Source organism: Ambystoma mexicanum, chromosome 4q, assembly GCF_040938575.1.
Source record: "Ambystoma mexicanum isolate Mex_15411 chromosome 4q, UKY_AmexF1_1, whole genome shotgun sequence".
Lineage (NCBI taxonomy): Eukaryota > Metazoa > Chordata > Amphibia > Caudata > Ambystomatidae > Ambystoma > Ambystoma mexicanum.
In genome coordinates, this window is record NC_090928.1 from 725,349,027 (window position 1) to 725,362,155 (window position 13,129).

Below are 13,129 nucleotides of genomic sequence, written 5' to 3' on the forward strand. Positions count from 1 at the left end.
TGTTGGAGATGAAGACTCTCAGATATATACATAGGCGATTCCCAGCCGAAGTTTGTTTCAGATTCATTGGTTGCGGTCAGACTTACCATAACCAAATATTGGATGTTCCCATAGCCTCAAGCTATTAGAGATTTGCAAACATAGTCAGTGGATGAAAACCAAGCCATTTTAAAAACTGATTTTCATGAATATATATATATTTAGAGCCACGTTTATTGACTCTGAAAGGGGCAATGATTATCCAGGTGTATATTTAAGACCTGTGTCGGTGAGACGTGTTTTTCTATTGATTTACATGCTCTGCAATGCACCCTAATGTATTTTTGATGTGGACTCTCAACCTGGTGTTGGAATGTAAGTACGTATTAGTTTTGAATGTAATAATGTAAAGTCAACTCGTGTCATCTTTTCTCAGCATATAGACTTGGTGATATCTGTGAAATCATGGCAAGTCCATGCGTGATTTTCTTCTTCACTACTATGAGGTGCAATAGAGATGCATTACACTAGTAAATGTGCCTTGTAACTTTTTTTAATGTTGTCTTCCAGTCATGTGTGTTGTATGTGTGTTCACCACTGTTAAAATGTAATATAAGTCCTATGGAAAATACAGTGGAAACAAAGGAAAAACAAATCTTTCCATTGCAGAGCAAATCAACAGCGTCCAGAAAAGACATAGAGAACATCTAAAAAAGAGATGTGAGGTTTGGGGGATTTTTTGAATCTGTCTCTTAGTTTCAATAACCATTTAATCATTGCTATGTATACAATCTAAAACATGTATGAATTTTACTTCTGGATAGGTTGCTCAATACAGATTTTTCTTGCTGTATTTTGTTTTTGTTTTATGACATAGCCCACATATGTTCGCTAATTAAGCCTTAGAAATCCTATTGAGGTATCATTCATTTTCACCCTAAGGTTTGATAATTGATATATTTTAGAAGTAATACCTTATAAATGCATGACCAAAATAAGGAGAGCAACCCAGAAACTACCAAAGCCAAATAGAAATATGATAGAAAGGTTACCACAAAAATAATCGGATTGAAAATCATATCTGAAGTGTTTGGGGATCATTTGAGAGAAATACATCAAATGAAGAGTACAGGGTGAATATGTAGTAAAGAGGTTCAGAAGGTTATGTCTGTTTCAAAAAGGCTCTTTATGCAGTAGCTCCACAGATCCCAACATGATGGAGCAGACTGTCATTATCTTGGCTATAATTTATACACATTATTTACTAGTTAGTTAAATGCAAAACAGGTGCAGTACTTAATCCAAATGTAAAGATAACACAAGGTAAATGTGTGATCTTTGGCAGTATGAGGTTTGTTGAAAATCAAGTTGTTAAGGGAATTTTAAAAGTCATTGATTCTCAATAGAACACAGGGCTGTGGCGAGTGCATTCCAGAGGGAGTGAGCCAAAAGAGAGAATGATCGACCCCCATGCTCCTTACTAGTTAATTTGAATGATGGTACCATCATCATCCAGGCTACCCAAGACCCAAGTGATTGGATCACGTAGGCACACAATGAACACATTTCACATAACTCATCATGAAAAGGCACACAATAATTTGTCAAAAATCATTTGGAAAGATTGTAAGCAAATCAGTACAAAATCTATTAAATGTTTCGTCTAGCACCATTCACTAAAGACGTGTTTTACTACTAGTGGGGGCAGGCAGTTAAGTTGGGACATGGGACAAACCATGGGCCTGTTTTGCAAAGCGTTTTTCAATGGGAATGTGCCATTGTAAACTGTTTTTGTAAATCAGGCCCCATGCGTTTGAAAAGAAAAGGTACACCCAAATACACCCAAAAAAAGAGCCAACATAAAGAACAAAAAAAAGTGCAAAAATGAAAAACAAATATGAAAAACACATTTCATTTATATTAAACTAAAATGATAACAAAACATTGTGCTACAGTTGTAAAGACGACTTCGAATGACTGTTGGAGAGTCCTGTTGTGCAGGTGACTGGTTTGGGGCTCTCTTTTCAGACTGTGGTGGATATTCCTGGCCATACTTGAGGGAAAGACTCAGTGGGTGCTTTGAGGTGTTGGGTGAATCCTCCCGGTGCAGGGATCTCTCTGGGCACACAGTGATCTGTGAATGGACCAAGGAATGCAACCTTCCTGTGTGGACGGCCAAAGCATTGCTTGCACGGAGGCGCCTGTATGAAAAACAGAAGCCACCCGTGGTACGTGAACCCTACCATTGACTAGCTAGTCACACACCAGAGGGTCAGATTCATAAAGGAAATGTGCGACTTAGATGTAAAACGTGGATACACAAGGGATGAAACGCGCACACATCATGAGTGTGCTGGCTTACAAAAGCAAAACTGCACGATCATATCTCGATGAGGCCGTCCTCTCAAAAGCACGTCCAACACCACTGTGGATGGATGGCTGCTTCTAGCCTACCAACACCATGAAGGCTGGGGCTAAGGCACAGCTAGGTGCCCACTATTCAAGGAGGAGCAGGCCAAAGGTTCCTCACACTGTACCCAGTCCCTCAACCTGGCCACAGGTTGTGAATCAGGGGGCTGGCATGCAGGAGGGTATGCAAAAAACAAGGGGGGTCCTGGGAGTCCCTCTGCCAGACATTAGTCCTGGTTACGAGAGACTTACCCAGAGTCTTTAGCTCAATATCTTTCACAGAGGAGAAATATCTAAAACAAATTAGTCTCTGTCCTGCCCTGGGGCAGTTCAGCGCCGAAATGCTAAGCAATTCTCCTCTGAACAAGAGTACCAACAGCAACCCCAGGCACGTGCCATCAGAGTGGTAAAATGATCAAACATACACAAAATATTAAAATTAGCAAATTAAAGTATTGGGGTCTCAATGCACAGCCTACCAAAGTCTTCATTAGTTGACATATTGCTGGAGATGAGTTGGACTCCTCTAAGGCAAAGACAAACTTCACGTTCTGTATCTTTTTTGGAAAACCCCTTTTTTTCTGACACAGACTGGGCAGACGGTCCCTGGGTACTGGTATAGAACAACTGCTTTTTCCATATGGTTTGACTAGAACCTCATGGAGCTATTGCCGCTGTTCCTGGTTTGTGATTAAGAAATGAGAATACACAGAGGCTGTGCAGCATAAGAGTATCACAAGTGTCAGGTCACACTCCTGGAAGGGTTTTACAGTATCCAAAATGGAGGCCTAGCCACATCCGGGAGCCATACCAGGAAATATCTTGGCACCCTTGGTGCCGACTGAGATCCCAGAAGGAGTGGCTGGCATACCGCCTGTTTTGCTCACAGCAGATTCTTAGGAAAGTACCAATAATTATGTCATTAATTGAACTACATCATTACAGCTCAGTGTTTGCAACAGCAGTCAGCTATTATGAGGAAATTATAGCATTTAAATTATAGATTTATATCACTCTTGAGCATTATAATGATCAATATTACCATGCATTAACACATTGAAATATATGCCTTTTGCATTCAGTGCAGACCCCAAAGGTTTCAGCTTTAATGTATCAGGAGATGGAAGCCCACAGCATCACTCAAACAAGACATGTTCAACTAATTATTTGTGCCTGATCACATGTGTCTCCAGCTCTATTGAATCAGGACAAGGTAGCATTTAAGCCAGGTTCCTGCCCTGATGGCAGTCTAGCCTAATTCAGCTAGTAGAGCACAGCTGTGCACGCGTGTTAAAAGCAATGGAAGAGAAAGACTCCCAGAGGAACGTCCCATTCTAAAATGGGACTGCTTTCGACAGCCTTTCACCGCCCACTGCAACCTCGCCATTCAACTGCAGCCCGACATCAATACAGAGAGACAAATTGGATTACCCCTGACCCCTGCGTGACCTTGCAGGATGCACACAGCCTTTGTAATGGAAACCAATAACTCTGACTGCCTGAAAATGGTACCTTTGGATGGCTGCCCAGACTAACCACTGAATCTTTGAGCATCCTGGCTGAAAGAACACTTCCTATCAATGCGTGATGTCTAATTAACCTTCTAACACAAGATGAAGACTTAGGAACTTGCTCTTTCTTTGATCCTACACTATAAATTAACCAACCCGTTTTTTCATATAGCTCTCCTTGTTCGCAATAAGGCTCTATCTAAAAGTTCTTCATTTTTCCATATAAGGAACATGAGGCTCAGGAAGGTAAAATGAAGTGTGCAGGATCAAGCCTGTGGATGTGAAAGGACTTACAAGATTAGAATGTGAGCCTCCTACACTTACAATTGGCAATTAAGCCATCAGATCCCCCACCCCTATGCTAGTCTAGAACAATGTGTCATCACTAAAGTAGCCTGTTTTAGCATTAAGTCCCTCGTTAGCGATCCGGCTTGGGTGGTATTGGCCCACCTCCCCAATCCTTGCTAAGCTGAAGTGAAGTGCGAGCCCTGGCAAGGGCTTAGGGAAGTCATTGCCCAATTATTGCCCGAACGCAGGATTTACCACTATTAGCAACCTGGTATGTCTTCTTCCAGATGTTAACAGTTGTTTTAAGCAGAGAAAAAGAAAGGAAAAGAGAAAGCATGGAATAGAAATGAACGCCAGAGCTCCATGCGCGGCTCCTCTTTCAGTCCTTTGTCGTGGAGGGGTATTTGCTTGGAGGGGCCGCGGAAGGAGGGAGGCATCGGGACTAAGCTCAATGCGGCCTGCGGTAGGAAACACAGGGAGTGGATGGGCAGGGACTGTGGGCAGCAAGGGGTTAGGGGCGGGCAGGACGCAGGGATCAGGGCACGATGGAGAGATGGAGTCAGCAGATGAGGTTACACAGACTTACACTACTGAATACAGCCTGAGTTCTTCATCTTCTGATTGGCTGTCACCATAACAGAGAGAATGCTAATAAATAGAAACTGCCCTGAAAGCTGACTTGAGTGGACGCTGCACATGGATGAATGAAGCTGAACTGAGCACAGCTGGAGAACATTGCATTGATATTGCTTGCCGGATATTCTGATATTCAACATGAACTCATGGCAAGAAGGAGACCTCACCTCTTCCACCAGTTGCAGCATCCGACGAGTGCTTTCCAGTGACTGAAACACAAAATATGAAAACAAATCAATCACACGCAAGACACGACCAAGAAGCAAGTGTCAGCTACCAAAGGTCAAGCACAACATGCAACACAGCAACAAGAAGAGGAGAAATATATTTGCATGTTTTTTAAAACTGGGAAACTCCCTAGCAATAGCCCAATGCTTTGCATGTTTCTTAAAGCGCCAGTTGCCATCTCCATGAGAAAAGAAAGAAGCCGTCGTTGACATCCATCCCAGCCTTGCAGATGATTCTCCCCCCTTCCGCCATGTTCTTTTTCCAGCACACAGTCCGCGCCTCGTATTGCCATGGAGAGCTGCATGGCCTCACGGCTCTAACGATTAGGCAACTGACTGCAAGGATGTTTTTATCTGCTCCTGGGGACATACGGATAGAGTTGACTGCGGGATTTGGTTTGTATTCCTGTACCATTTCTTTGTCCCTCATCGTTGACCCCCTCCCCAGCCCCTCTCTCGTCAGCACAACTATGTCCCCGTGGCAACTCTGGTCTGGTTGTGCTTGCATAATTAATTGACCACAAGTTGACAAATTCTTGACAAATATCCAAAACCCAGATAGTCCTCATACAGGAGAATCATTTTAATAGTGGTCATGGGATAAGTGCCTGTTATTTCAGAACACTGATAATAAGAGAATAGCCATGTTCTGGAATGACAGTTTTGCAGCCTCTTGTATCCCCTATTTTGCTCAAATGATTAGACATGAGGTGAAGGTGACCTTTGCTTCAGTACAAAATGCAAAATCAGAATGCCTGTGACACTATCCTATGCCTGTGGCTGGGGTCTCCCTGGAAGACTGAGAGCTGTCTAAAAACCAATGAGAGCTGTCTAAAAACCAGTGAGAGCTGTCTAAAAATCAATAAGAGCTGTCTAAACAGTGAGAGCTGTCTAAAAACCAATGAGAGCTGTCTAAAAACCAATGAGAGCTGTCTAAAAACCAGTGAGAGTTGTCTAGAAACCAATGACAGCTGTCTAAAAACCAGTGAGAGCTGTCTGAAAACCAGTGAGAGCTGTCTAAAAACCAGTGAGAGCTGTCTAAAAACGGAAGCAAAGCTCTGTAAACCCATTTCCAATGCGAAAACATGAATGGGTTCCTTTTCCCAAGATGGGAAACAGTTACTGTTTGTTTGATAATTTATGATTTAATTATGTTCTGTAATGGACACTTGGTAGAAAGTGAAAACGTGTTTGAGATGTTGGAATGTAAATATCTGACTAAGCAGAGTTTAAACCTTTTAAAGGCCACAGTGCATTACCCTCTGTGTGCTCATTTCTTTATACAAAACGTGCAGACGTAGTGTGTGAAAGGTGAGTGAAGGGCGGCCATGTTGTCGTTAATGTGTGTAGAAAACGTTAGGATTCATACCCACACGCCCTCAAATGCAATCCGCCCCATTAGACCATTACAATATTTGATTCAGAGCAAAAATCATGTATAAAGCATTGATGCTTCAAATATGCATACACTGGAGAATAATTATTTAGTCAATGAAGACATATGCCCTCTATCGCATATGGCCATCAATACCATTAAATGGAAATATGGTTTGAGTAACAGCATTCCTCCACATATGCAGTGATGGGGAGTCCTACATTCTAGGCAGTTCCCTGGGCATGGATGACATACAGTGCGTGTACACTATGCCGCACTCTAAGCAGGGCATGGATGACATACGGTGCTTGTACACTGTGCTGCACTCTAGGCATTTCCCTGGGCATGGATGTCATACAGTGCTTGTACACTGTACTGCACTCTAGGCATTTCCCTGGGCATGGACGGCATACCGTGCTTGTACACTGTGCTGCACTCTAGGCAGTTCCCTGGGCATGGATGGCATACAATGTGTGAACACATCTGCACTCTAGGCAGTTCCCTGGGCATGGACGGCATACCGTGCTTGTACACTGTGCTGCACTCTAGGCATTTCCATAGGCATGGACGGCATACGGTGCTTGTACACTGTGCTGCACTCTAGGCAGTTCCCTGGGCATGGACGGCATACGGTGCTTGTACAAGGTGCTGCACTCTAGGCAGTGCCATGGGCATGGATGGCATACGGTGCTGCACTCTAGGCAGTTCCCTGGGCATGGACGGCATATGGTGCTTGTATACGGTGCTGCACTCTAGGCAGTTCCCTGGGTATGGACGGCATACGGTGCTGCACTCTAGGCAGTTCCCTGGGCATGGATGGCATACGGTGCTTGTACACTGTGCTGCACTCTAGGCAGTTCCGTGGGCATGGATGACACAGTGCGTGTACACTCTGCTGCACTCTAGGCAGTTCCCTGGGCATGGATGGCATACAGTGCTTGTACACTGTGCGGCACTCTAGGCAGTTCCCTGGGCATGGATAAGATGCAGTGCTTGTACACTGTGCGGCACTCTAGGCAGTTCCCTGGGCATGGATGGCATACGGTGCTTGTACACTGTGCTGCATTCTAGGCAGTTCCCTGGGCATGGATGGCATACGGTGCTTGTACACTGTGCTGCACTCTAGGCAGTTCCCTGGGCATGTGTGGCATACAGTGCGTGTACACTGTGCTGCAGTTCCCTGGGCATGGATGGCAGACAGTGTGTGTACACTGTGCTGCACTCTAGGCAGTTCCCTGGGCATGTATGGCATACAGTGCTTGTACACTGTGCTGCACTCTAGGCAGTTCCCTGGGTATGTATGGCATACAGTGCGTGGACACTGTGCGGCAGTTCCCTGGGCATGGACGGCATACAGTGCTTGTACACTGTGCTACACTCTAGACAGTTCCCTGGGCATGGATGACATACAGTGCGTGTACACTCTGCTGCACTCTAGGCAGTTCCCTGGGCATGGATGGCATACAGTGCTTGTACACTGTGCGGCACTCTAGGCAGTTCCCTGGGCAAGGATGGCATACAGTGCCTGTACACTCTGCTGCACTCTAGGCAGTTCCCTGGGCATGGGTGGCATACAGTGCTTGTACACTGTGCGGCACTTAGGCAGTTCCCTGGGCATGGATGGCATACAGTGCTTGTACACTGTGCTGCACTCTAGGCAGTTCCCTGGGCATGGATGGCATACAGTGCTTGTACACTGTGCGGCACTCTAGGCAGTTCCCTGGGCATGGATAAGATGCAGTGCATGTACACTGTGCGGCACTCTAAGCAGGTCCCTGGGCATGGAAGGCATACAATGCTTGTACACTGTGCTGCACTCTAGGCATTTCCCTGGGCATGGATGTCATACAGTGCTTGTACACTGTACTGCACTCTAGGCATTTCCATAGGCATGGACGGCATACGGTGCTTGTACACTGTGCTGCACTCTAGGCAGTTCCCTGGGCATGGACGGCATACCGTGCTTGTACACTGTGCTGCACTCTAGGCATTTCCATAGGCATGGACGGCATACGGTGCTTGTACACTGTGCTGCACTCTAGGCAGTTCCCTGGGCATGGACGGCATACTGTGCTGCACTCTAGGCAGTTCCCTGGGCATGGACGGCATATGGTGCTTGTACACGGTGCTGCACTCTAGGCAGTTACCGGGGTATGGACGGCATACAGTGCTGCACTCTAGGCAGTTCCCTGGGCATGGATGGCATACAGTGCTTGTACACTGTGCTGCACTCTAGGCAGTTCCTTGGGCATGGATGACACAGTGCGTGTACACTCTGCTGCACTCTAGGCAGTTCCCTGGGCATGGATGGCATACAGTGCTTTACGCTGTGCGGCACTCTAGGCAGTTCCCTGGGCATGGATAAGATGCAGTGCTTGTACACTGTGCGACACTCTAGGCAGTTCCTTGGGCATGGATGGCATACGGTGCTTGTACACTGTGCTGCACTCTAGGCAGTTCCCTGGGCATGGATGGCCTACGGTGCTTGTACACTGTGCTGCACTCTAGGCAGTTCCCTGGGCATGTATGGCATACAGTGCGTGTACACTGTGCTGCAGTTCCCTGGGCATGGATGGCATGCAGTGCGTGTACACTGTGCTGCACTCTAGGCAGTTCCCTGGGCATGGATGGCATACAGTGCTTGTACACTGTGCTGCACTCTAGGCAGTTCCCTGGGTATGTATGGCATACAGTGCGTGTACACTGTGCGGCAGTTCCCTGGGCATGGACGGCATACGGTGCTTGTACACTGTGCTACACTCTAGACAGTTCCCTGGGCATGGATGACATACAGTGCATGTACACTCTGCTGCACTCTAGGCAATTCCCTGGGCATGGATGGCATACAATGCTTGTACACTGTGCGGCACTCTAAGCAGTTCCCTGGGCATGGATGGCATACAGTGCTTGTACACTCTGCTGCACTCTAGGCAGTTCCCTGGGCATGGATGTTATACAGTGCTTGTACACTGTGCAGCACTCTAGGCAGTTCCCTGGGCATGGATGGCATACAGTGCTTGTACACTGTGCTGCACTCTAGGCAGTTCCCTGGGCATGGATGGCAAACAGTGCTTGTACACTGTGTGGCACTCTAGGCAGTTCCCGGGGCATGGATAAGATGCAGTGCTTGTACACTGTGCGGCACTCTAAGCAGGTCCCTGGGCATGGATGGCATACAGTGCTTGTACACTGTGCTGCACTCTAGGCATTTCCTTGGGCATGGATGTCATACAGTGCTTGTACACTGTACTGCACTCTAGGCAGTTCCCTGGGCATGGAAGGCATACCGTGCGTGTACACTGTGCTGCACTCTAGGCAGTTCCCTGGGCATGGATGGCATACAGTGTGCGAACACTATGCTGCACTCTAGGCAGTTCCCTGGGCATGGACGGCATACCGTGCTTGTACACTGTGCTGCACTCTAGGCATTTCCATAGGCATGGACAGCATACAGTGCTTGTACACTGTGCTGCACTCTAGGCAGTTCCCTGGGCATGGACAGCATACGGTGCTTGTACACGGTGCTGCACTCTAGGCAGTGCCATGGGCATGGACGGCATACGGTGCTGCACTCTAGGCAGTTCCCTGGGCATGGACGGCATATGGTGCTTGTACACGGTGCTGCACTCTAGGCAGTTCCCAGGGTATGGACGGCATACGGTGCTGCACTCTAGGCAGTTCCCTGGGCATGGATGGCATACAGTGCTTGTACACTGTGCTGCACTCTAGGCAGTTCCTTGGGCATGGATGACACAGTGCGTGTACACTCTGCTGCACTCTAGGCATTTCCATAGGCATGGACGGCATACGGTGCTTGTACACTGTGCTGCACTCTAGGCAGTTCCCTGGGCATGGATGGCATACAGTGCTTTACGCTGTGCGGCACTCTAGGCAGTTCCCTGGGCATGGATGGCATACGGTGCTTGTACACTGTGCTGCACTCTAGGCAGTTCCCTGGGCATGGATGGCATACGGTGCTTGTACACTGTGCTGCACTCTAGGCAGTTCCCTGGGCATGTATGGCATACAGTGCGTGTACACTGTGCTGCAGTTCCCTGGGCATGGATGGCATACAGAGCGTGTACACTGTGCTGCACTCTAGGCAGTTCCCTGGGCATGGATGACATACAGTGCTTGTACACTGTGCTGCACTCTAGGCAGTTCCCTGGGTATGTATGGCATACAGTGCGTGTACACTGTGCGGAAGTTCCCTGGGCATGGACGGCATACGGTGCTTGTACACTGTTCTACACTCTAGACAGTTCCCTGGGCATGGATGACATACAGTGCGTGTACACTCTGCTGCACTCTAGGCAGTTCCCTGGGCATGGATGGCATACAGTGCTTGTACACTGTGCGGCACTCTAGGCAGTTCCCTGGGCATGGATGGATTACAGTGCGTGTACACTCTGCTGCACTCTAGGCAGTTCCCTGGGCATGGATGGCATACAGTGCGTGTACACTGTGCGGCACTCTAGGCAGTTCCCTGGGCATGGATGGCATACAGTGCTTGTACGCTGTGCGGCACTCTAGGCAGTTCCCTGGGCATGGATAAGATGCAGTGCTTGTACACTGTGTGGCACTCTAGGCAGTTCCCTGGGCATGGATGGCATACAGTGCTTGTACACTGTGCTGCACTCTAGGCCGTTCCCTGAGCATGTATGGCATACAGTGCATGTACACTGTGCTGCAGTTCCCTGGGCATGGATGGCATACAGTGCTTGTACACTGTGCTGCACTCTAGGCAGTTCCCTGGGTATATATGGCATACAGTGCGTGTACACTGTGCGGCAGTTCCCTGGGCATGGACGGCATACGGTGCTTGTACACTGTGCTACACTCTAGACAGTTCCCTGGGCATGGATGACATACAGTGCGTGTACACTCTGCTGCACTCTAGGCAGTTCCCTGGGCATGGATGGCATGCACTGCTTGTACACTGTGCGGCACTCTAGGCAGTTCCCTGGGCATGGATGTCATACAGTGCGTGTACACTCTGCTGCACTCTAGGCAGTTCCCTGGGCATGGATGGCATACAGTGCGTGTACACTGTGCGGCACTCTAGGCAGTTCCCTGGGCATGGATGGCATACAGTGCTTGTACACTGTGCGGCACTCTAGGCAGTTCCCTGGGCATGGATGGCATACAGTGCTTGTACACTGTGCTGCACTCTAGGCAGTTCCCTGGGCATGGATGGCATACAGTGCTTGTACACTGTGCGGCACTCTAGGCAGTTCCCTGGTCATGGATAAGATGCAGTGCTTGTTCACTGTGCGGCACTCTAAGCAGGTCCCTGGGCATGGATGGCATACAGTGCGTGTACACTGTGCTGCACTCTAGGTAGTTCCCTGGGCATGGATGGCATACAGTGCTTGTACACTGTGCTGCACTCTAGGCAGTTCCTTGGGTATGTATGGCATACAGTGCATGTACACTGTGCGGCAGTTCCCTGGGCATGGACGGCATACAGTGCTTGTACACTGTGCTACACTCTAGACAGTTCCCTGGGCATGGATGACATACAGTGCGTGTACACTTTGCAGCACTCTAGGCAGTTCCCTGGGCATGAATGGCATACAGTGCTTGTACACTGTGCGGCACTCTAGGCAGTTCCCTGGGCATGGATGGCATACAGTGCGTGTACACTCTGCTGCACTCTTGGCAGTTCCCTGGGCATGGATGGCATACAGTGCGTGTACACTGTGCGGCACTCTAGGCAGTTCCCTGGGTATATATGGCATACAGTGCGTGTACACTGTGCGGCAGTTCCCTGGGCATGGACGGCATACGGTGCTTGTACACTGTGCTACACTCTAGACAGTTCCCTGGGCATGGATGACATACAGTGCGTGTACACTCTGCTGCACTTTAGGCAGTTCCCTGGGCATGGATGGCATGCAGTGCTTGTACACTGTGCGGCACTCTAGGCAGTTCCCTGGGCATGGATGTCATACAGTGCGTGTACACTCTGCTGCACTCTAGGCAGTTCCCTGGGCATGGATGGCATACAGTGCGTGTACACTGTGCGGCACTCTAGGCAGTTCCCTGGGCATGGATGGCATACAGTGCTTGTACACTGTGCGGCACTCTAGGCAGTTCCCTGGGCATGGATGGCATACAGTGCTTGTACACTGTGCTGCACTCTAGGCAGTTCCCTGGGCATGGATGGCATACATTGCTTGGACACTGTGCGGCACTCTAGGCAGTTCTCTGGTCATGGATAAGATGCAGTGCTTGTTCACTGTGCGGCACTCTAAGCAGGTCCCTGGGCATGGATGCCATACAGTGCTTGTACACCGTGCTGCACCCTAAGCATTTCCCTGGGCATGGATGGCATACAGTGCTTGTACACTGTGCTGCACTCTAGGCAGTTCCCTGGGTATGTATGGCATACAGTGCGTGTACACTGTGCGGCAGTTCCCTAGGCATGGACGGCATACGGTGCTTGTACACTGTGCTACACTCTAGACTGTTCCCTGGGCATGGATGACATACAGTGCGTGTACACTGTGCTGCACTCTAGGCAGTTCCCTGGGCATGGATGGCATACAGTGCTTGTACACTGTGCGGCACTCTAGGCAGTTCCCTGGGCATGGATGGCATACAGTGCGTGTACACTCTGCTGCACTCTAGGCAGTTCCCTGGGCATGGATGGCATACAGTGCTTGTACACTGTGCGGCACTCTAGGCAGTTCCCTGGGCAT

General features: G+C 48.6%; 1 protein-coding gene across 3 annotated transcripts in view; it reads right to left on the bottom strand.

Moving 5' to 3' along the window:
• Nucleotides 1-13,129, bottom strand: part of LOC138467967 (synaptosomal-associated protein 25) — a 292,224-nt gene that overhangs the window by 121,717 nt on the left and 157,378 nt on the right. For all 3 annotated transcript variants that reach the window (XM_069608321.1, XM_069608320.1, XM_069608319.1), the window contains exon 3: nucleotides 4,991-5,032. In XM_069608321.1, coding sequence (XP_069464422.1) covers nucleotides 4,991-5,032 — 42 coding nt within the window. The remainder of the gene's footprint in view (nucleotides 1-4,990; nucleotides 5,033-13,129) is intronic.